This window comes from Vulpes vulpes, chromosome 16 (genome assembly GCF_048418805.1).
Source record: "Vulpes vulpes isolate BD-2025 chromosome 16, VulVul3, whole genome shotgun sequence".
Lineage (NCBI taxonomy): Eukaryota > Metazoa > Chordata > Mammalia > Carnivora > Canidae > Vulpes > Vulpes vulpes.
Window position 1 is genome coordinate 54,650,546 of NC_132795.1, and position 20,814 is coordinate 54,671,359.

Here is a 20,814-nt window from a genome sequence, read left to right on the forward strand (position 1 = left end):
AATAAATAAATAAATAAATAAATTCTTTAAGGAAATAAGTTTTAGAAATCACTAGGAGATCTTGAGGAAGTCAGTCTGATTTTTTTATTTCCATCTCAAGCAGTAGTAGCACAGCTAGAACAGAATTCCCTTATCTCTGAGCCATTCTGCTGAATATTTTCCAGGTTACTCTTGCTTCAGGAAATTTGGTAGATATGGCCAGCAGAAATCCAGAGGAAATAGATCCTCAAAATTCAGAAAGAGCTGACTCATTAATTTCATTTCTAAGAGTTTATTTTTAGGAATAATTCACTGGTATACAGTGTGTGTACCCATGTGTGTAATACACGCACACAGACACACAGACACATACATGTCTATATAAAAAATAAGTCTAGAAGGAGACATATACCAAAATCTCAAAAGTGGTTTTCTATGAGTGGTGGGATTACGAGTAATTTTTTTTTAAATTATTTTTACCTGTATTGTCTAATTTTTCTATAATATATATATATAGATCTGTGCAATAATTAGAGAAAGGATTGAGGTATTTCCCAAAAGTTTTAAGTACTGGGAAAATTGCTATGATAAACATGAAACTTTTTGAAGCAAACCAAGTAACAGATTATATAATTTTATACTCCAGACTCTGTGAAATAAATTAAAAAATATATATTATATGTCTTTTATTTTTTCCACATTTTCTCCACTCCATAATAATTTTAACACTTCCTTATCTATGTGGAAAAAGACAAATGGTTAATACTTTGGATACTTATATAGTTTTTGCCTCCAGAAGCCAGTATACCTGACTTCTTTAACACTGATGATTCTGTTTTAAAATTCCATCTATTTCTATCCCTTCTTACCCCAATGCCTAAAATGCTACGCCCAGGGACGCCTGGGTGGCTCAGCAGTTGAGCACCTGTCTTCAGCTCAGGGCGTGATCCTGGAGTCCTGGGATCGAGTCCCACATTGGGCTCTCTGCATGGAGCCTGCTTCTCCCTCGGCCTGTGTCTCTGCCTCTCTCTCTGAGGCTCTCATGAACAAATAAATAAAATCTTTGAATGAAAAATAAAAAATAAAATAAAATAAAATAAAATACTATGTCCAGAAGAGTAAAAATTAAGACAGATAACCTCTTTCCTCCATAGCTGATATGAATATAACACATGTATGTATAAACATGTATATGTGTATATTCATTTACGATTTTTATACAGTTATCATGCACATAACACATAAAGCAAAGAGTTTAGATATAGAAGCCATCATCTTGACAATACGATTACTAGTTTCAAGGCCTAGAAAATGCAGCTCACCATGTAAAACTATCTCACCACGAGAATTCAAGAATTTTCAAAGCTGATAAAACTTAATGTCAATTCTACTTTGTTTTTTTAAACGAAGCTATAGGTAGGTTGACAGGTTAGAGAAATACTTAATACTAACTGGATTGCTAATAAGCTTACCTTACAGCTTTGAAAAACTCTGATTTCTTGTGTGTTTCAGTGGTGAGCTGCATTTCCTGAGTCTCAGCCGATTTCCCAGCATAAATTCCAGTCTGATGAAGAATCAGCGAAAGGAAGCCCTCACTGAGAGACACACTGGTATCATTCACTGAGTGGAGATAGTGAAAGAGCAACATATTTCTAAAGGTAATTTAGATTATTAGTATATATGCTTAGATAGTAAATACAGATTTAACTTCCTATGGAGAAGCAATAATTAATTTCCCTTGAAAACCTGACTGCTTTTTCTACAAATAATTTGGTTTTGCCCTACCTACATCTTTGGGGTGGTATTCATTCACCGCAGTTCACCCCTTAACAGCCTTTTTATCATTGTTATCACCTCTCAAAGCTGTGAAAATCAAATCTGGAAATCTAATGTAATCTGTATAGCAATATTTTTGTTAAACGAAATGAGCATTTAATACTCTCAAGAAAAACATATTTTCTTTTTTTTCTTTCTCTCTCTCTCTCTCTTTCTTCCTTTCGGCTCCATGCCCAACATGGGGCTCAAACTCACAACCCTGAGATCAAGAGTCTAATGCTCCACTGACTGAGCCAGCGAGGCGCCACAAGAAAACATGTTTTCTAAAATGTCTTTAACAAACCAGTTCACAAGGAATCAATTGTCTGAATACAGTTATAGCAACCATGTCTTAGTAAGTAATGTAACTTTCCTTCTAAAATATTTGGAAATATATACTTTTCAATGGTAATTCTGAATTGTGAGGCTTATCATATTTGTGCCCAACATAGTGCCATCAACACAATATCAGTAGCTACATGTACCTTTCTAAGCTTAAAATTAAGTTAACTGAAATAAAAATAAAACATTTAGTTCCTGAGTTGCATCAGCAACATTCTAATTATACAATAGCTACTTGTGGCTAGTGGCTACTGTACTGGGCAGCACAGATCTAGATTTTTTTATATCACTGCAAAAAATTTTAGAATAAAGCATCTAAAGAGAGGGATAGTTATTATAGTGAAAAGAGTTTACCTGGTCTGAGGAGGTGTGGGTGTGTAAAGGGGCTGGGCTGGCCTAAGTACCGGTTTGGAATTCTCTTCTCTGGGATGGGCTGGAGGGAGAACCTTCGCTGAGAACATGACATGCATCCTGAAGGAAAAATAAAAGAAAGTGAAATGGAACAGTAATCTAGAAAGTCCTCAGAGTATATATACATTTATCTATCTCCAGCAGTTGGGATGCTTTAGAAAAGTGCATTTTAGTACCTCCTTCAAAATTTATATGGCCCTTCCTCTGTGCCTGTGTTGGGCCCTAGGAATAAGGAAATGAGATCATTTTTACCCTTAGCAACTTCAGTCTACTGCAGTATAATAGAAGTATATACACATAAAGTATGACTGTGATATGAATAAGGAACTAGGGGAACAGAAGAAAGGCAACAACAAAAGCAAGGAAGGGGTTAGGGTATATTAAGAGATGGTATGAAGTTGTGTCCTAAAATTCAGAAAAAGAGAACTAACATTTTTATTGACAATATGTGAAGTAGGAGAAAATATGCACATGCTATCTCATTTAAACCTGGAAATGTTAAGAGTTAGGTTAAATAATGTATGAAAAATGCTTAATGATGGCATGCAACAAACACTATTATTAGTATTCATTCAACAAGATTTAAGCATGTGACTGGAACACATCCAAGAAAAAGACCTAAGAATGAAGACTATTTGCTGTGGCCTTTTTTTTTTTTTTTTTTTTAGATTTTATTTTATTTATTCATGAGAGACACACACACACAGAGAGAGAGAGAGAGAGAGAGAGAGAGGCAGAGACACAGGCAGAGAGAAAAGCAGGCTCCATGTAGGTAGCCCGATGTGGGATTTGATCCCAGGACTCCAGGATTATGCCCTGGGCCAAAGGCAGGCGCTAAACCGCTGCGCCACCCAGGGATCCCTGTGGCCTTTAAAGAACATACAGTCTAGTGGAGGTAAGACAAAATGACATTATAACACTATATGGTGAATGCCATGGTGGATTCATTCACAAGGCTTTTCGAGAGCACAGAGACTAATAAAATGTTGTAGGATGGGTATAAAGACAAAGAGAGGCACACAGAGCACTGGGGAACACAAAAAGGTGTTGGTGTAGGACTGCAGAAGTTGAGGATGTCTACTCTGAAAAGAATTAGACAAGCGAAGGACATCTGACTGGCTGTTGGTAGAACATGCGACTCAATCTCCAGGCTGTAATTAAGAGCCCCATGTTGGGATCCCTGGGTGGCGCAGCGGTTTGGCGCCTGCCTTTGGCCCAGGGCGCGATCCTGGAGACCCGGGATCGAATCCCACATCGGGCTCCCGGTGCATGGAGCCTGCTTCTCCCTCTGCCTGTGTCTCTGCCTCTCTCTCTCTCTGTGACTATCATAAATAAATAAAGATTAAAAAAAATGTTTAAAAAAAAAAAAAAAAAAAGAGCCCCATGTTGGGTACAGAGATTACTTAAAGATAAAATCTTAAAAAAAAAAAAAGTCAAGTGAAAGAGAAATGGGGTGGAAGGTGTCATGAATGAGATCATGAAAGGGAAGGCATAGAAAGTACTGTGTGTCTTTGCATGTGTGTGCATCTGTGTCTGTCTGCATGTAGTAGAGGGAAGGGAGAATTTCAGGTCAGTGTTGCTGGAGGAAGATGAAAAAATTAGAAAGGTAAGGATCAGATCATTAAAGGCTTTGTATACCAAATTAAGGAATTAGGATTTTAACTGCCATCATTGTTGTTTTTTTTTGGTTTTTTTTTTTTTTTAACAAACAAGGAATCAGACTCCGAGAAGGCAACAACAAAAGCAAGAAGTACTTTGTGCCTTGTCACACAGTTAGTACTGGGGAAGCTGGAATCCAAACCTAGGTTTATTAAACTCCGAAATCTTTGCTCTTATCCCTCCACCCTGTTGCTCCATAAGTGTTCTTTGTTGATCCCAATAACACAATCAGTACTATGCAATCTCCTTGTGAACATACAATTGCTGTAACAGCAGGATGTGATGTCTGGATCAACTAAAGGTTTCTGTAGGGACTATGTAGTATGAATGAGGTATATACATTTAATGAGTTAGAAGTCTTAACTGAGAGTTATTGAAAAAAATTATGGCTTCTTGGATGATTAAGACAAAATGATAAAGGTTTCTAGGCAGAATGAAAATACAGTTCAGAAGAGTGAAAAAAGAGAAAAAGGAAAACCAAGTATTTCCTGCAATTTAGCTTTAGAAAATGTACAGAATACACCTTAGGGAATATGCCCAGTCTATATACACTGAAAGCTTAACAAAGATAAGGCAAGCAATTTACAGAAATAGAGGAACTTGCTAGAAGACAATATAAAGATGCAATCAACAAAGTCCTGACATGAGAAACACTACAGGACAAACAACTCTGTTTCTTCCACATAAACTTTATGGCAGGTAGGGGTGGTAAGAGATAGAGGAGGAATCTGTATATTAAGAAAATCTTAAAACCTTTATCAACCTTTTATAATATGTGAATCTTACTTATATGGATCCTGATTCAAGCAACAAATTTTAAAACAAGTATTCCCTCACACTGTTTATTACATTTATGAAAAAATTGGAAATTTGGATAATAATTGCATATTTGACAGTATTATGGAAGTAATGTTTACTTCTTTAAGGTGGGGTAATAGTGCTGTGGTTGTGTCAAAGAGGAATAATCTTACCTTTTAGAGCTATAAACTGAAATATTTACAGATGAAGTGATATAAACAGATTTGTCACAAAATAACACAGGAGTGTGTGTGGATTGGGGAGAGAGGATAAAAGAAGATTTGGATGAAAAAAGACTGGCCATGAGTTGGTAACTGTTTGTACATGTTTGAGATTTTCATAAGAAGTAAAAAAAAAAAATGAGTTAAGCATAGAGAAAAATGAAGGAAATAAGTATGCACTCTGAAAGGCAATCTAAGACAAAGAGTTAAAGGTAGCATAGTATAGCAGAAAAAAGTGCCAGTTCTATGATCTACATGATCTTGGCCAGTTACATAATTCCTTTGCACGATTTCTTTACCTGTGAAATAAGTTATATTATAGTGGCTTTCAAACTTTTAAAACCAAGATCCACAGTAAGAAATATATCTTACATGGTAACCTAGTATACACAGAAGTATAAATACGATATACATAAAAATTTCACTAGGGGCACCTGGATGGTTCAGTCGGCTTGAGTGTCTGACTCTTGATTTCGGCTCAGGTTGTGATCTCAGGATCATGGGATTGAGCCCTGCATCTGGCTTGCTCCCCACTTGGTGCAAAGTCTGCTTGTCCCTCTCCCTCTGTTTCACCTCCTACTCTCTCTCTCAAATACATAAAATCTTTTTTTTAAAAAATTACAATACTATCCTAATATTTGTCTGCCCTATTCCATTAAAAAGTTTCTGCAATTTCAGTAATTTGCAGTAATACGACTACTGCAATTTCTTGAATGGTGGCCCCCAAAAGATATGTCCATGTCTTAATCTCCAGAACCTGTGACAGTTAATTTATTTGGAAAAAGGGTCTTTGCAGATGTAATTAAGGATCCTGAAATGAGATCATCCTGGTCACCTGGGTAGGCCCTCAATTCAATGACAAATGCTCTTATAAGAGAAATGCAGAGAGATTTGAAACAGACTAGAAAACAGAAGAGGAGGAAGTAATGGGACCATGGAGGCAGCGATTAGAGTGATGTGGCCACAATCCAAAGAACACCCGCTACTAGAAGCTAAAGAGGTAAATATTCTTTCCTAGAGCCTTTGGAAGGAATACAGCTCTGCTGACACTTGGTTTCAGACCTCTGGCCTCCAGAACTGTGAGAGAATTCTATTATCTTAAGCCACTATGTTTGTGGTGATTTGTTATGGCAGCCTCAGGAAACTAATACCATGACCTACTACGATTACAACTTGCCATTGGAAAACACTGCACTAAAACACTCTCTGTACTGAGGGAAGCTCTAGTTTGGAAGAGGGATGCAAGGATGCTCAATAATTTTTAAGACCATAAAGGGATCCTGAGACCAACCTCTGTCTCAACGAAACATTAGACTCTCTATAGTTACTTGCAAATATCTGCAGAAATGACTATCTCCAACGCATAGTAGTCTTTCCCCCACTTTTTAAATTTATTTGATCTTTGACATTATTTTTTTTCAAGATTTTGAGAGAGACATAGCACGTAAAAGAGATAGCAAGAGAGAGCATAAGCACGGAGAAAGAGAAAAGCAGGTTCCCTGTGAGCAGAGAGCCTGACATGGGGCTTGATCCTAGAACCCTGAAATCATAACCTGAGCTGAAGGCAGATGTTTAGCCGACAGAGCTACCCAGGTACCCCTGTTATTTGTGTTTCTGAAAATAGTGAAGGCAAGAGGAAGAGACGATAATGGGTTGTCCGTGTAAAGGATCATGTTGGTGGAGTGACTGGGATGCAGTGTTATGACAAAAAGGAATACAATTTGGAGTTCAGCAGAACTACCTGAGCTTTTTTCACCTGTAAGTAAACTCTTCAAAGCTTACACAATATAGGATGCAGCACCGTTTTTCCTTATTACAACAAATTAGTAGGGGCATGGTGTATTTAATATTTTCAAATCCCAGCATCCTTTTTTTTTTTTTTAAGATGAGAGAGAGAGGCGGAGACACACACAGGCAGAGGGAGAAGCAGGCTCCATGCAGGAAGCCTGACATGGGACCGATCCCCGGTCTCCAGGATCATGCTCTGGGTTGAAGGCAGCACTAAACCACTGGGCCACGGGGGCTGCCCCAAATCCCAGCATCTTTGATGATATAGATTTATAGAAAAAAGCCTTCCTCCCACATCTGTCCCAAAGTTACCCTGTACCCCTTCCTTAAGACATCCAGTCTCACCACTTTTTGTTGAAATCACATCTATTTATTGGTATCCTCTTCTTTAGACAAATAGTAGCATGTTATGTTTGAGGTAGATGTTATTATAATACTGCCCATTTAAAGATGAGAAAAAAAGATACATAGGAAGGTTAAGAAACCTGCCCAAGATGAATAATTACTGCAGACAGAACTAGGATTTGAACAATCTATTTGTAGAGCCCATAACCACTGGATTATCTTATTTGGCAGTAAAATAACTGAATGTAAAAAGTTAACCAATTCTCCCTCGCTTTTTTTAATGTTCAAATGCAAAAATACTAGAATACCCAATCCTTCTATTTTGGACCACTTCTTACCATAGTAAACTTAAATCTGACAGATGCAAATAAACAATACTTTCACCTACATTTAAGTTAACAGAATTTTTTTGCCCAATATCACATAATTACTTGGTAGCAAAACTGGTATGTCAAGTCCTATTTCTAAGATCCAATTCGACTCAAAGTAAGACCATTTCCTTAATATAGACCCTCCTCAATTCACCTGACTACATCTCCTAAATGGTCTGCCTTTCTTGGATCTTACCTTTCTTCTTTAATTCATCCTCTACAGCTATACTATTTTGAAAGTGATCCCTTCAGTCCTTTGCGTCAGTGTCCTCAAAGGTGTGGTCAACCAACTCAGGGTGTTTTTTGTTTTTAGAAGATTTTATTCATTCATTTGAGAGAGAAAGAGAACACACACAATTAGGGGGAGCAGCAGGCAGAGGGAGAAGGAAAAGCAGATTCCCTGCTAAGCAGGGAGCCCTATTCTCAGGACCTCGATTCTCAGGACCCTGGGATCACTACCTGAGCCCAAGGCAGATGCATAATCAAAAACAAGAGTTGGATGCTTAACTGACTAGAGCCACCCAGGCACCCCCCCAACTCAGGTTTACATTCAGGATCTGTCCTTAACTTTCCAGCCTTCCATACTAACACTATATACCTACAATTTTCTATTGTTCAGACTGCACTTCAAACCCTAGTTTAGCACCCTTCATGATCTGGTCCCTATCCATTCCTCTGGCCTAATAATTCTCAAAACAAACAAACAAACAATAATAATAATAATAAAAAACCCAAAACATTATTGCAGCCACACTTGAAGAGCTCCAGCTAATTAGTCTGTACTAATGACTAAATTTAATAACTAATGTTAAAGGTAACAGTATTTACCTTTGAAAACATAGTTCTCATCTAAAATGCTTTTGTCTGCTTCCACGAGCACAAACATCACTTACTCCAGTAAGCCTTCCCTTAGGATTCCTCATTTTCGCAGATTCTGATGCAAATGCCCCTCCTCAATGCTCCTGTGCTTAATTCTGTTTTAATACCTACTGCACTGCACATAATTCCTAATTAGTTTGCCAGTCTATTACAAACTTTTAGAAGGCAGGGATCATTTGTTATTTGATTTTATTTCCCAGTGATTAGACTGGGATGTATTTTAAAAGTCAAAAGCCAAACCAGATGATTCTCAGGTTTTTTGGCTTGAACAGGATAGATGATTGCACTAATAAATGAAATGGCAAAGACAGATATTTATTGGATATTCCAAAAGAGAGTTCAAATAGGCAATCTGAAGATCAGGAGGAAAATAACAGGCTAGATATATAAATTAAAATGCCATAAACACATAAATGGTATCTAAAGTCCTGGGACTGGATATTACCTACCGAGACTGTGATCAAGTTTAGTTACTATTTTAGTGTGAGAAGACACAGCATAGGAGAAAGCAAGAAAACTAGAGGAATATGGTATTTAGATATTTAAACAAGTATCTGGATGGAGGAAGTACTTACCTGTGTCAAGTGCTGCTAAATACAAGGAGGCCAAAAGGACAACTACTGGATTTGGCAACATAGAAGTCACTGGAGACCCAGACAAGAACAATTTTAGTAGAATATAAATGATAGAATATAAAAGAAGCCTTTTTACCAAATTGGTAAAAGGTGGTCCAAAGGTACAAATCCAGTTATAAGATAATAAATTCTGGAGGATGTAATGTACAACATGGTGACCACAGTTAACAATCCTTCATCGGATAGTTGAAAACTGCTAAAAATAAAGATCTTAAAAGTTCTCTTATCACAAGAAAAGTGGGGTGCCTGGCTGGCTCAGTCAGTAAAGCATGAGATTCTTGATCTCAGGGATGTGAGTTCAAATCCCATGCTGTGCACAGTTTACTTGAAAAAAAAAAAAAAGTTCTCACCATAAGAAAAAAATTGTAACTATGAAGTAATGAATGACAATTAAACTTCTTTTGGTAATCATTTCACAATGTATACATATATCCAATCATGTTGTACAACTTAAATATATATGTCAATTATATCTCAGTTAAGACTGGGGGAGGAAAAAAAAGTAGAAGCCAGATTGGAGTGTGCCAACAAAACAGGATAGAAAAAAGCAGAAACATCAAGCAGAGACAATAATTTTGAGAAGTTTTATTGTAAAGGGATGAGAGAAAATGGCACAGCAGCTGGAATGGGTAAAAGAGCAAGAGAGGAGAAATAATTAGAAGCAAATCCTTGTGAGATATATATATATATATATATATATGTTAGTTTTTTGGTGATTTTTTCCCCAATTATATTAATTTCTCAAGAGCAGAATTTTCAATTTTCTAACTCCTATCTGTATCACAGGTTCTCAATACATATTTACAAAATGTCTAGAATCTGAACTTTTTAAAAAAGATTTTATTTATTTATTCGAGAGAGCACACAAGCAGATGAAGCAGCAGAGGGAAAGGGAGAAGCAGGCTCTCCACTGAGCAGGGTGCCCAAGGTGGGGCTTGATCCCAGGACTCTGGGATCATGACCTGAGCTGAAGACAGACGTTTAACTGACTGAGCCATCCAGGGACCCCTAGAACCTGAACTCTTAAATCCTGGTCCAAGATATGCAACAGAGTAGGAAGAATAGAATTTAGAATCAGATAGACTCAAGTTCAAATATCAGATTTTTCACTAATAAGATAGGTAGCCTTAGACATATTTATCCTTAAGGACATCAGGTTTCTTATGGGCACAAAATATTTATTTTGCTAGAATGCTATTAACAATTACATGAGAAACCGCAAGTCACTTGGTATAGTGTTTGACCTAAAGATGGTGCTCAAATAATATTCAATATTTTTATTATTATTTTCAACGGTAGGCAAATACAATGATGTGTGTACCATACATATATACATGTAGACAGGTATACTGTAGCGAATTAAAAACCGATCTAAAGTAGCTCTCTGCCCCATCACACTACTGTTTTTTGTTTTTGAGGGGGAGCACATATCATATTATCTCACATTATTTTAATACTTTTCTTATTATTTATATTCCATCATACTGTAAAGCATGAAAATTGTAATTTTTAATACTATTAACATTGGTGGTTAAACTGTGCCTTGCACAAAGTAGACATTCAGTAATTATATAATAACTATGTTATTAGTGTACAATTTTCAAGATCTTTATGTTTTAAAGTAGTAAACTTTGAAGTGGGTAGATACTGTCATCTCAAATCATTCAATACTGGTATGCAGAAGCCTTCCCTCAAACACCCCAAATCTGGGCTAGGTGTCTCTCATGATTGCTTAGCATCCAGTGCTTCCCCCATCATAGTCCTTATTATACTGTAATTGAGTTGTTTGAATTTCCTATGAAATTGCCTCTTGACTGAAATAAAACAAAAATGTAATCTACCTAAATACTTTTTCATGTAGTTCACGATTTCCTCATTTTTCAAAACCGAAACATAGAACTGGGAAATAAGTTATTAAGGCTCAGTAGCCTACAAGTGCAAGGGGCATGCTCTGGCCATCAACAACAGTTCCCACTGGCTTATGAGGCATTGTTTGAGGCTTCCAGGGGGAATACAGGAGAAATAGTCCAGAGGGTTCAGGATGCTCTGGCATGTCTCTGGACTAGCTCTATCTGGAAGATCTAGTCCTTAACCCAACCCCAGAATGACACCATAATGCAAACTTCTCTGACATAAGCTTGTAACTCTGCTTGCCACATAATCAGTATCCTAATGTCTCCTAGCAATGTCCATGGTAGTAACATTGTCTACAATGTAAAAATGTGCCTATTTGCGGACACTGCCTCTACCACCAACACCAGTTAAAGCTTGAGCTGAGAGGAAACTACGGTTCTCACTACTCAGACCCAGAACACCCACTTCCAACAATCTGTTAAAATATGGTAGATTACTATGAAGTTCTAGGAGTGCAGAGATACGCTTCACCTGAGGACATTAAAAAAGCTTATCATAAAGTGGCACTTAAATGGCACCCTGATAAAAATCCAGAAAATAAAGAAGAAGCTGAGAGAAAATTCAAAGAAGTAGCTGTGGCATATGAGGTATTATCAAATAACGAAAAACGGGACATTTATGATAAATATGGCCAAGAAGGATTAAATGGTGAAGGCAGAAGTCATTTTGATGATTCTTCTGAGTATAGCTTCACATTCCGTAAGCCAAGTGATGTCTTTAGAGAAATTTTTGGTGAAAAGGACCCATTTTCATTTCATTTCTTTGAAGACTCACTTGAGGACCTTTTAAATAGTCCAAGAAGCTCCTATGCAAGCAGAAGTACAAAATCCTGTTTTGCTACCTCCAGTGAATATCCAGTTTTTGAGAGATTTCCTTCATATGACACAGGATATATACCATATGGTTCACTGGGCCATGAGGGCCTTAATTCATTCTCCTCCCTGGCATTTGATGATAGCGGGATGGGCAACTACATATCTGTTACAACTTCAAGTAAGATTGCTAATGGTAGAAATACAAATACACAGAGAATTATTGAGAATGATCAAGAAAGAGAAGTTGTTGAAGATGACGGTGAGTTGAAGTCCTTCTTTATAAATGGTGTGGCAGATGAAGAGGGCTTTGAAGAAGAATGCACTTGGAGAAGACAGTCATTCAACAATTATTCACCAAAGTCCTATAGCCCCAAACATGCAACTCAATATACTTTTGTGGACAGTGATGAGCAAGATATTCCTTGGGTCACCAGCAACTGGAATCCCTCTATTTTCTCAGCAGGATTCAAAGAACGTGGCAAGAGGAAAAAAAAGAAGCATAAAGAGGTACAGAAGAAGTCAACCAAAAGAAATCGTTAAATTGACTCATCAGACACATTATGTTCATATAACAATTGAACATGACTCGTGTGTGTTTTGGTTAATCAGAGTTTTGTAGATAACATTTGTTTAATACTCTACTAAGATTATGTTTTTAACATGTTTAGCAGCATTGTGGACATTTGGTCAAAGGTTATTTGGATTAGGTATATCAGAAAAAGATGAGTTTGTGTTGACAGTGATGTTAAGAATTTGGAAAACAGCAAATGTCATTTTACTTTTTGTTTTTAGCTAAACACTTACAAATCATAGTTTTTCTTTAGCAGAGTTTATGATTTATTTCATTCCTTTTATCTATTTGAAACTACTATGAAAACTTTTGAAATGTGTATAGCATTAGGAGCTAAAGATTTATTAGTACACAGGTTCAGAATATATAATTATTCATGAAATGACCTTTTTCCAAGAGGCAGAGCAATTGACATATAACTTAAATACATTATAAATAAAAATTAAAGTATAAAGCATTTTTTATGTTAAAAATAACCAGTTATATTTGCATACCCATGTTTACAACAGCACTTATTCACAATAGCCAACAGGCAGAGGCAACCCAAATATCAATGGATAAATAAATATATATGTAGTGAAATATTATTCAGCCTTAAAAAGGAAATCCTGTCACATGCTACAAAACGGGTAAACTTTGAAACACCATGGTAAGTGAAATAAGCCAGTCATAAAGACAAATTCTTATGATTCTACTTACGTGAGCTAAGAAATTCAAACAAAGCAGAATCATGGTTACCAAGATGAAGGAGGAAGAAGTGTTGTTAACGGGTCTAATTTTAGATTTGCAAGATGAAAAAGTTCTGGAAATCAGTTTCACAATGCGTATTTAAAAATGATTAGCATGGTAAATTTTATGTTATGTGTATTTTACTACCATTAAAAAAGAAAACGAGACTTATCCTCCATTTCTCAGAACAATGTGGCTATATCATATATGGCAGGCCTACAGTGAATCACTCCAGATAAGAAACTTTGTTTCCTTTTTTACCATATACTATGTACAAAGGATCTACAAATACATTACTCTAAAACACTACCCTTAGCCACTATTATGTAGCGTTCAGATGGAAGAAAAATGAGTTACATGGATTCATCAGATGTTGAGCAAGTGGTCTTAGCTAAATGTTTGCAAACAGTTGCTTATTTTTTTTTTACATTTGCTTATTTTAAATGAACTTAGTTTAATTTCAACACAATTACTTTCTGCTTCCTCTATTTTACTTTCAAAATATATTACTTTTCAGTCTATGATTTTTATTCATTCTTTTCAGGGTATTTTTTGAGTACCTACTATTTGTCAGGGACTTGGAATACATTAATGAATTAACACCAAAAATCTTAGCTGTCACAGAGCTTACAAACTGGAGAAAGATAAAAAACAAGTATTAAGTAAAATATAATGTTAGTCATAGGTGCTAAAAAAACCAAAATAAAGTAGGAAAGAGGACAGAAGTTTTGAAATCCAAGGGTTGAAATTTTAATTAAGGTAGTCAGGGAAAAGTGGTTAATATCTGAATAAAGATGTAAAGAAAGTGAAGGAGTTCATGTGGATATGAGGTAAAAGAATTCCAGAAGGAACAGCAAGTGAAATGTTTCTAAGGCCAGATGTGTAAGGTGTGTTTGAGGCTAACAGAGAAAATCATTGTGAACAATTAAGAGAACAAGCAGATGAAGTAAGAAAGGTAACAGGAGGTCAGATTATATAGGGATTGCTTGATCACAGTATGGACTTTGTTATTATAAGTGGGATAGGAAGCTACTGGAGGCTCTGAGTAGAGGAGTGACATAACCTGACATATCTAAACAGGCCCACTCTGGCTGTCTTTTTTTTTTTTTTTTTAAAGATTGATTTATCTTAGTTGGGGGGATGGGGACATGGAGAGGAAGAATTGCAAGCAGACTTCCACTGAGTGCAGAGCCCCACATATGGCTTGATCTTAGCACCTGGAGATCATCACCTTAGCCAAAATCAAGAACTGGATGCTCAACCCACTAAGTCACTGAGGAACCTATGGCTGTTGTCATAACAAATAGGTTGGTCCAGGGTGGTGGAGGTAGGTAGGGGCGGTGAAGTGATGAAATTCTGGATATAGTCTAAAGGTAGCACCAAGCAGAATTTACTGACAGGCTGCATATTTGGTATGAGAGGAGTCAAGGTTTTTGGCTTTAGCAACTGAAAGAAGGGATCTGCTATTATCTGAGATAGGACTGCAAGTGTTAAGTTTTGGATGTGCTACATTTGAGATCTCTGAATTTATTAACTTGAAAGAATTCCTTGGACTGACTTGCATCCTGCATATTCCTTGTCACTAAATCTTTATTTAAAATTTTTTTTAGCAAAAAGATCTATTGATCATATTATTTTAACCTTTTATCTCTTAGAAATGTAATGACTTTACATTTTACTGTGACAAAGATGGGAGCAAATGACCTAGCAAAACTAAAACCCAATCACCTTTGGCAAAATACAGTTCAATGGCATACAGTAATGTAACATGTGGAACACAAAAAAAGAGTAAAATGTGAGCTTTTAATTTCGCTTGATATTTAGTTGGCAGGTGGAGAGAAAATTCCATAAGAGGAACTATGGACAATATGCATTTAAAACTCACTTTCAGGGGATCCCTGGGTGGCGCAGTGGTTTGGCGCCTGCCTTTGGCCCAGGGCGCGATCCTGGGATCGAATCCCACATCGGGCTCCCGGTGCATGGAGCCTGCTTCTCCCTCTGCCTGTGTCTCTGCCTCTCTCTCTCTCTCTCTGTGACTATCATAAATAAAATAAAAAAAAAAAAAAAAAAAAAAAGTAAATAAAACTCACTTTCAGGGGGCACCTGGGTGGCTCAGGTCATGATCTCCAGGTCCTGGGATTGAGCGCCAAGTTGGGTTCCCTGCTCAATGGGGAGTCTCTCCCTCTGCCCCTCCTCCCTGCTCATGCTCTCTCAAATAAATGAATATAAAAAAATCAAATAAATGAATAAAAATCTTAAAAAATACAACAAAATGAACAAAACTTATGTTCAGGAAATAAAATCACAAAAGCTTCGAGTATTTTAAATGCTTTTATAAAATGTGTTATTTACTAAAGTTTATCTGTCATGTATGTGGGACTACTCAACGTTGTAATAAAACCAATTTTCCAACAACAAAAGAAAAACCAGTGTCTCTGAAAAATTTAAGAATGCAATGACATGCCCTCCAGTCCATTTTCCCACTCTTAACAGATAACTAAAAATTCAGATTTAATCTCATTCAATAGCTTAAAATTACCCAACGGTTTCCCACTGCCTAGAGGAATGGGAATATACAAGACCTTTCATGAGCCAGCCACCAGCTTTTCTTCCTAACTTGGTTCTTTTTATTTTTTTTTTAAATTTTATTTATTCAAGAAAGACACAGAGAGGCAAACACATAGGCAGAGAGAGAAGAAGGCTCCCCGTGGGGACCTGAAGTGGGACTTGATTCCAGGACCCTGGGATCACAACCTGAGCCAAAAGCAGATGCTCAACTACTGAGCTACCCAGATGCCCCCTAACTTGGTTTTTAAATCACCTCTTCCTACGCATCTTATGCTCAAGCCCAAATTTTTCCAAAATGTGTTCCAAGTGATACCAGTTCAAGACTCATCACAGAAAAAGGGCCCTGTGGTCACATACAGTTTGCAAATCACTTCCAAATACCTTTCTTTCTTAGAGATTTAGTCTATTATGGGCATGATGAAATGCAGCATTCCCCAAACTTATTTGACCACAGAACCATTTTGGTGTAACACCTACCACATGCCTAGGAACATATTTCAAGAAAGCTCCACCAAGCTTATGGACAATTGAAAAGCTTTGTTCATGCCTTTGCATAGGCTCCCTCTGCCAGGATGGCTCTGTTACTCTAGTCTGCTTGGTAAAAGCCTTTTTCAAGTCTTAAATATCTCCTAATATTTAAGGACATGCCCACATTTCCTCCTGGCTCCTCCCTGCTGCCAGAAAACATCTATCACTTTTTCCTTCTCTCCACCATTGTTACTAAACTTGTTATATTACAATTACTTGCGTTTTTATCTCCCATAATGATAGAAAATATGTTCCATGTTCATATCTGGTGCTCCACGTTTGTTGAATAAATCAACCACAAACAAGCTTAAAAAAAAAATCACTTATTCTTTAGTCAACACTCTCACCTTAGGATTGCAGGACTTTCACTGATGAAAACGTTTCCTATTGTACTCAATACTCTGTACTACAGAGTATTCTAAAGAAGGGCAATCAAAGGCACCACAGGCATTCAAAGTTCTATTTATGAGCACCTCAAGACAGACTCTTCAAACTCTGAAATTTAGTAAAATCTCCAAATGACATTTTTTACAACCCATTACTGCCTTTCTTGAGTCCCTATGCCACTTGAGTCAAGACTCTATTACAACCCATTGTTATCTTGTTATTTATCTATTGCCTATCACCCTGACAAGACTGTGAGCAACTCCAGGGAAGTGGAAATTCATCCACAATGACTACTAAAAAATTACTGAATGAAAAGAACATTCTTTTTGGGTCAATATAAAGTTTCAAAAGGATCCTGCTAAACCAGAGTGAAGATCTAGTGGTGGTATAACAGAAAAAGATCTAGGTGGCAATTATACAACTAAAATTGCTGACTTGCAATTTGTGACCCTGTGTTAGTTTCAGTTCCTCATCAATTAAATGAAGATATCTGCCCTAATTGGACTTGCAAAGATCCAAGATCATCCATTCAAAATGCGTGAGTGTGTACATATACATATGTACATATAACTATCTCATGGTGTTAATGTTAGGAATGCAATACTTACTGCATTGAAACAAAGTGAAGCATAACAAAAATATTTTCCAAAGATCTTAGCAAGTATAATCCAGTTTCTAGTGTTAAACTTTCATTAATGAAGTTTTACGCGTAGCCTCAACAAATCCAAGAATAAAGTCACAAGCAAAGGATGGTTTCGGCTCTAAACCACAGATTGTGGCTTTTATGGTTAAGGCTAAATACGTATCTGTTTATCTACTCCTATGGAGGACAGCTTTCTGCAGCTTAACTGTTAGAACCCAAGAGCAAATTCTGTGCACTGGACAGTGATTCGTTTTTATTTTTCACAGAGAAAAAAAAATCTTATAATTATCACTCATTTTCATTAAAGTAGGTAATGTAAGAAATATATGGTAAGACACAGGTTTGATGTCAAATACCATATGCTCTGGTTCACACATTGTTCGCTTATTGGCCAAAACCCTGAAATATGATCCAACAGCAGGTCCGCCCGCAAGGTAGATGATTCAACTTTCACTGATGGAGGTTTAAGTTCATCAGATTAACTGTTCGCGATAGAGTACACCCTAAAAGAATGGTCCCCATTATTCCTGGACTCCAGCAGCTTGCCTTTACGAGCAGAGCTTTCAGACATTAAAAAGCCCCGGGAGTATTTCCAAGCATTATCTCTTCCAAGAGGAACTGCTCAAAGCATTTGTGTCACTAAACATGTTTCCTGTACATGCTGGAGCCAGCTCTCAAGGCAACTCTTTGAAAACACGAAAATAGGACTTTAGGGTAGCCTAAGAGAAACAAGAGCTACTCGAGGCGAGACACTTTTGATACCTAAGTTAGTGACAACTGACACAACTTCTAGGAGTCCGAGGAACTTTGAAGACAGCCCCTCTGGGGGACGGCACACACTTTTCTCTCTGCAGTCATTCCGGCTTCCCAGAATACCTCAACGGCAGGGAGAACACAGGGCCCACCCTTTTCCAGAAGTAGCAGGTAAAGAAGAAATCCGAGGAGCGCACAAAGGGTTTGGGAGCGGAGGCCCCAGCAGGAGAAGGGTCCGCCGAACCAGGGATGGCCTGAGACCAACTTGGATCCCTCTGGGGCGCCTCAGGTTTCTCAGAGAGCAAGCCCCCGAGGGGACACCGTGGGAGGTGAGTCTAACCTGAGCGGCAGCGGGCGCTTGCTACGGCGGGAACCAGCTTAGTTGCTGAGAGTAACCAAGGCATGACGGCCTCCCTCACGCGACAGGAAGGAAAAGAAAAAAACAGCCGGAGAAGCGGCGGCCCGTACGAGTACGTCGCCAGGAAACCAGGCCGAGCGCCCCGCCCCTTCCGGCCAGCGCCGCTCTCCGGGCTTTCCTTCCGCGGCGGCGCTGAATGCTGACGTCACGCGCAGAGCTGTGACTGAGGCTCCCGGCGGAGGGCCAGCTTGGCTTCCTGTCGTCGTGCTCCACCTAATGCCCACACGCACGGAATGTCCGATTCTAAAGGATTCGGACAGTGTCTCGTCTCCTTGAAAGCACCACGTGTAGGGGGTCGATCCATCCGGGGAACTCGCTCAGATTTCGAGTACGAGAATGCCCGCGTAGAGAGGCAGGCACCATCCCGAACAGCCATACTTCCAGAAGGTTCTGGGCAGTGCGCAGGGGCAGAGGCGGAGGGAGTAGGAATGAACGGGCGAAGGACCCGGGGTCACGAGACCGTTGAGTAGGAGGAGCCCGCGGCCGGGGAGGTTCTAGTCTGTTCTGCCTCGCGGTCGCCGCCCCCTTCCACACCGTCACGCTGGGCTAGTACCCGCGCCTGGAATTGGGCCGCAGCCTCACCGCGCCTGCCGCCCGCCGCCCGCCAGCGCCTCTGGATCATGGACCCCCGCAAAGTGAGCGAGCTTCGGGCCTTCGTGAAAATGTGTAAGCAGGATCCGAGCGTTCTGCACACCGAGGAAATGCGTTTCCTGCGGGAGTGGGTGGAGAGGTGAGACCGGGGCGAGGACCGTTGGGGGTGGGAAGCGGGACGGCGGGAGGGAGGGCTGGGCCGGAGCTGGGCCGGACGAGCGGGGAGCTCAGCTGCGAGGGCTCGCCAGGGCTCGCCGCCTGTTTGTGGCTCCGCGTGGCCGGGAACCGCAGGCCACCTCGGGGGCTAATGGAGGATCCGAGGGCTGCTTAGATGGCCCAGAGGCGGGGGAGGAGCAGGCATGGCTGAGTTTCCTCGTCCTGAGGTCGTCAGGGGTGTGTCTCGGGCGAAATGGGAATGCAGACGATTGCAGGGACTTGGGCACGGTGGACGAGACGGGGGTGGGGGTGGGGCGGCTGGGGAAGCTGCAAGATTTCGCCTTCGCGCGGAGTTGTTTTTCTTGAAATCACTGGTGTCCTGCTCAGGTCGCAATGACACACAGCTCGTTTACGCACTACGTCTTTAGTGTTTTAATAATGATGACTTGTTATATAATGGGTTATAATAAAGATTGGAACTGTTGGAATACCTTTAAATTTATAGCAATTCTAACTGCGTAGAATTATTTTGAGTCACTTATTGGTACCTCCGTAGTAGCGGTGCCGTCATAGCAAACACTTGAAAAGAATTTTCTAGGGCCCTGTGTTGCCGTGATCTGTTCTTGTTATCTTTAAATCTAGAGTACTTCGCTACGTGCGCGGAATTAATAGGCACTGTGCCAGATGCTAGGAAACGGTAGAAGTGCATTTTATTTAGTGATGCAGATGAATACATACAGAGATTTCTTTTGATACTTACCGTGTAATAGAGATTAACGTTCCTCATACTGGAGGGGACCTTAAGGGAGACAGGGAAATCTTCCCCGAGGTGGTTTTTTAAAAATCACTACTACTGGTGAGGAATTTAAAAGACACACACAAGTCGTACCTCATGGTGATAAGAGCGACAGTGCAAAACAATGTGACTCTTTAGAGGTACTATTCGAAACATTGATCTTTTTATTTTAGTGATTTTTTTTAAGGGAAGATGAGCCCACGATTACCAAATACTTGAAAGAATATTCAACAACAAACTGTTGAATGTATGTGGTTGTATAATTATTTTCCTCTAAGTTTCTCACTCTTCTTCTCAACTAGTTTCCTAGCTCCTGTGAGATTTTTTTCATGATATAAATTTAAAATTCTGAGAACATTTACAATTACCGTAGTAACTTGTTGATAACAGTTAAGAACAACATTTTGTAACGGGAAAACTTACAAGATGTTCATTTCAGGACTGGGAATTTATTTATTTTTTTCAGGACTGGGAGTTTAGACCTAGATTTTACTCCGGTTGTTTTGTTTTTCTATTGAATAACTTGATTATCCAAATGCCTCACTTAAGATATTTGTATGCTTTTAATCTCTTCTATTAATAGAGGAAAGAGCCTACAATTAATTGATTATAAAATTCCAGGGCGCACGTACCACAGGAGGAAATAATTGATGCCAAGAGTGAACCTTATACTGAGTGTATAAAATGTTTTGTTCCACTGCT

General features: G+C 38.8%; 3 protein-coding genes across 10 annotated transcripts in view; 2 read left to right on the forward strand and 1 right to left on the reverse strand.

The window, feature by feature from the left end:
- Positions 1 to 18,709, reverse strand: part of XPNPEP3 (X-prolyl aminopeptidase 3) — a 74,422-nt gene extending 55,713 nt beyond the window's left edge. Inside the window, exons 1-3 of one of the 6 annotated variants that reach the window (XM_072742893.1) lie at positions 18,492 to 18,709; positions 2,491 to 2,607; positions 1,452 to 1,599 (exon numbers count right to left, since the gene is read on the reverse strand). Coding sequence is in view for 2 of the 6 variants with exons in the window: in XM_026017335.2 (XP_025873120.1) it covers positions 2,491 to 2,607; positions 18,492 to 18,555 (181 nt within the window). In the remaining 4 variants the exon portion in view is untranslated. Of the gene's footprint in view, positions 1 to 1,451; positions 1,600 to 2,490; positions 2,608 to 17,363 lie in introns of all 6 variants that reach the window. The other 5 variants (XM_072742896.1, XM_072742895.1, XM_072742894.1 and 2 more) reach the window with 5 other exon arrangements.
- DNAJB7 (DnaJ heat shock protein family (Hsp40) member B7) lies at positions 10,407 to 12,916 on the forward strand. Its single transcript, XM_026017341.2, has one exon. The coding sequence runs from the start codon at positions 11,583 to 11,585 to the stop codon at positions 12,510 to 12,512; it is 930 nt and encodes a 309-aa protein (XP_025873126.1). The 5' UTR covers positions 10,407 to 11,582; the 3' UTR covers positions 12,513 to 12,916.
- ST13 (ST13 Hsp70 interacting protein) overlaps positions 18,680 to 20,814 on the forward strand; it is a 34,051-nt gene continuing 31,916 nt past the window's right edge. Inside the window, exon 1 of one of the 3 annotated variants that reach the window (XM_026017338.2) lies at positions 18,680 to 19,299. In XM_026017338.2, the coding sequence (XP_025873123.1) occupies positions 19,190 to 19,299 (110 nt within the window). In that variant the 5' untranslated portion in view covers positions 18,680 to 19,189. Of the gene's footprint in view, positions 19,300 to 19,319; positions 19,554 to 20,814 lie in introns of those variants that run through there. The other 2 variants (XM_026017339.2, XM_072742897.1) reach the window with 2 other exon arrangements.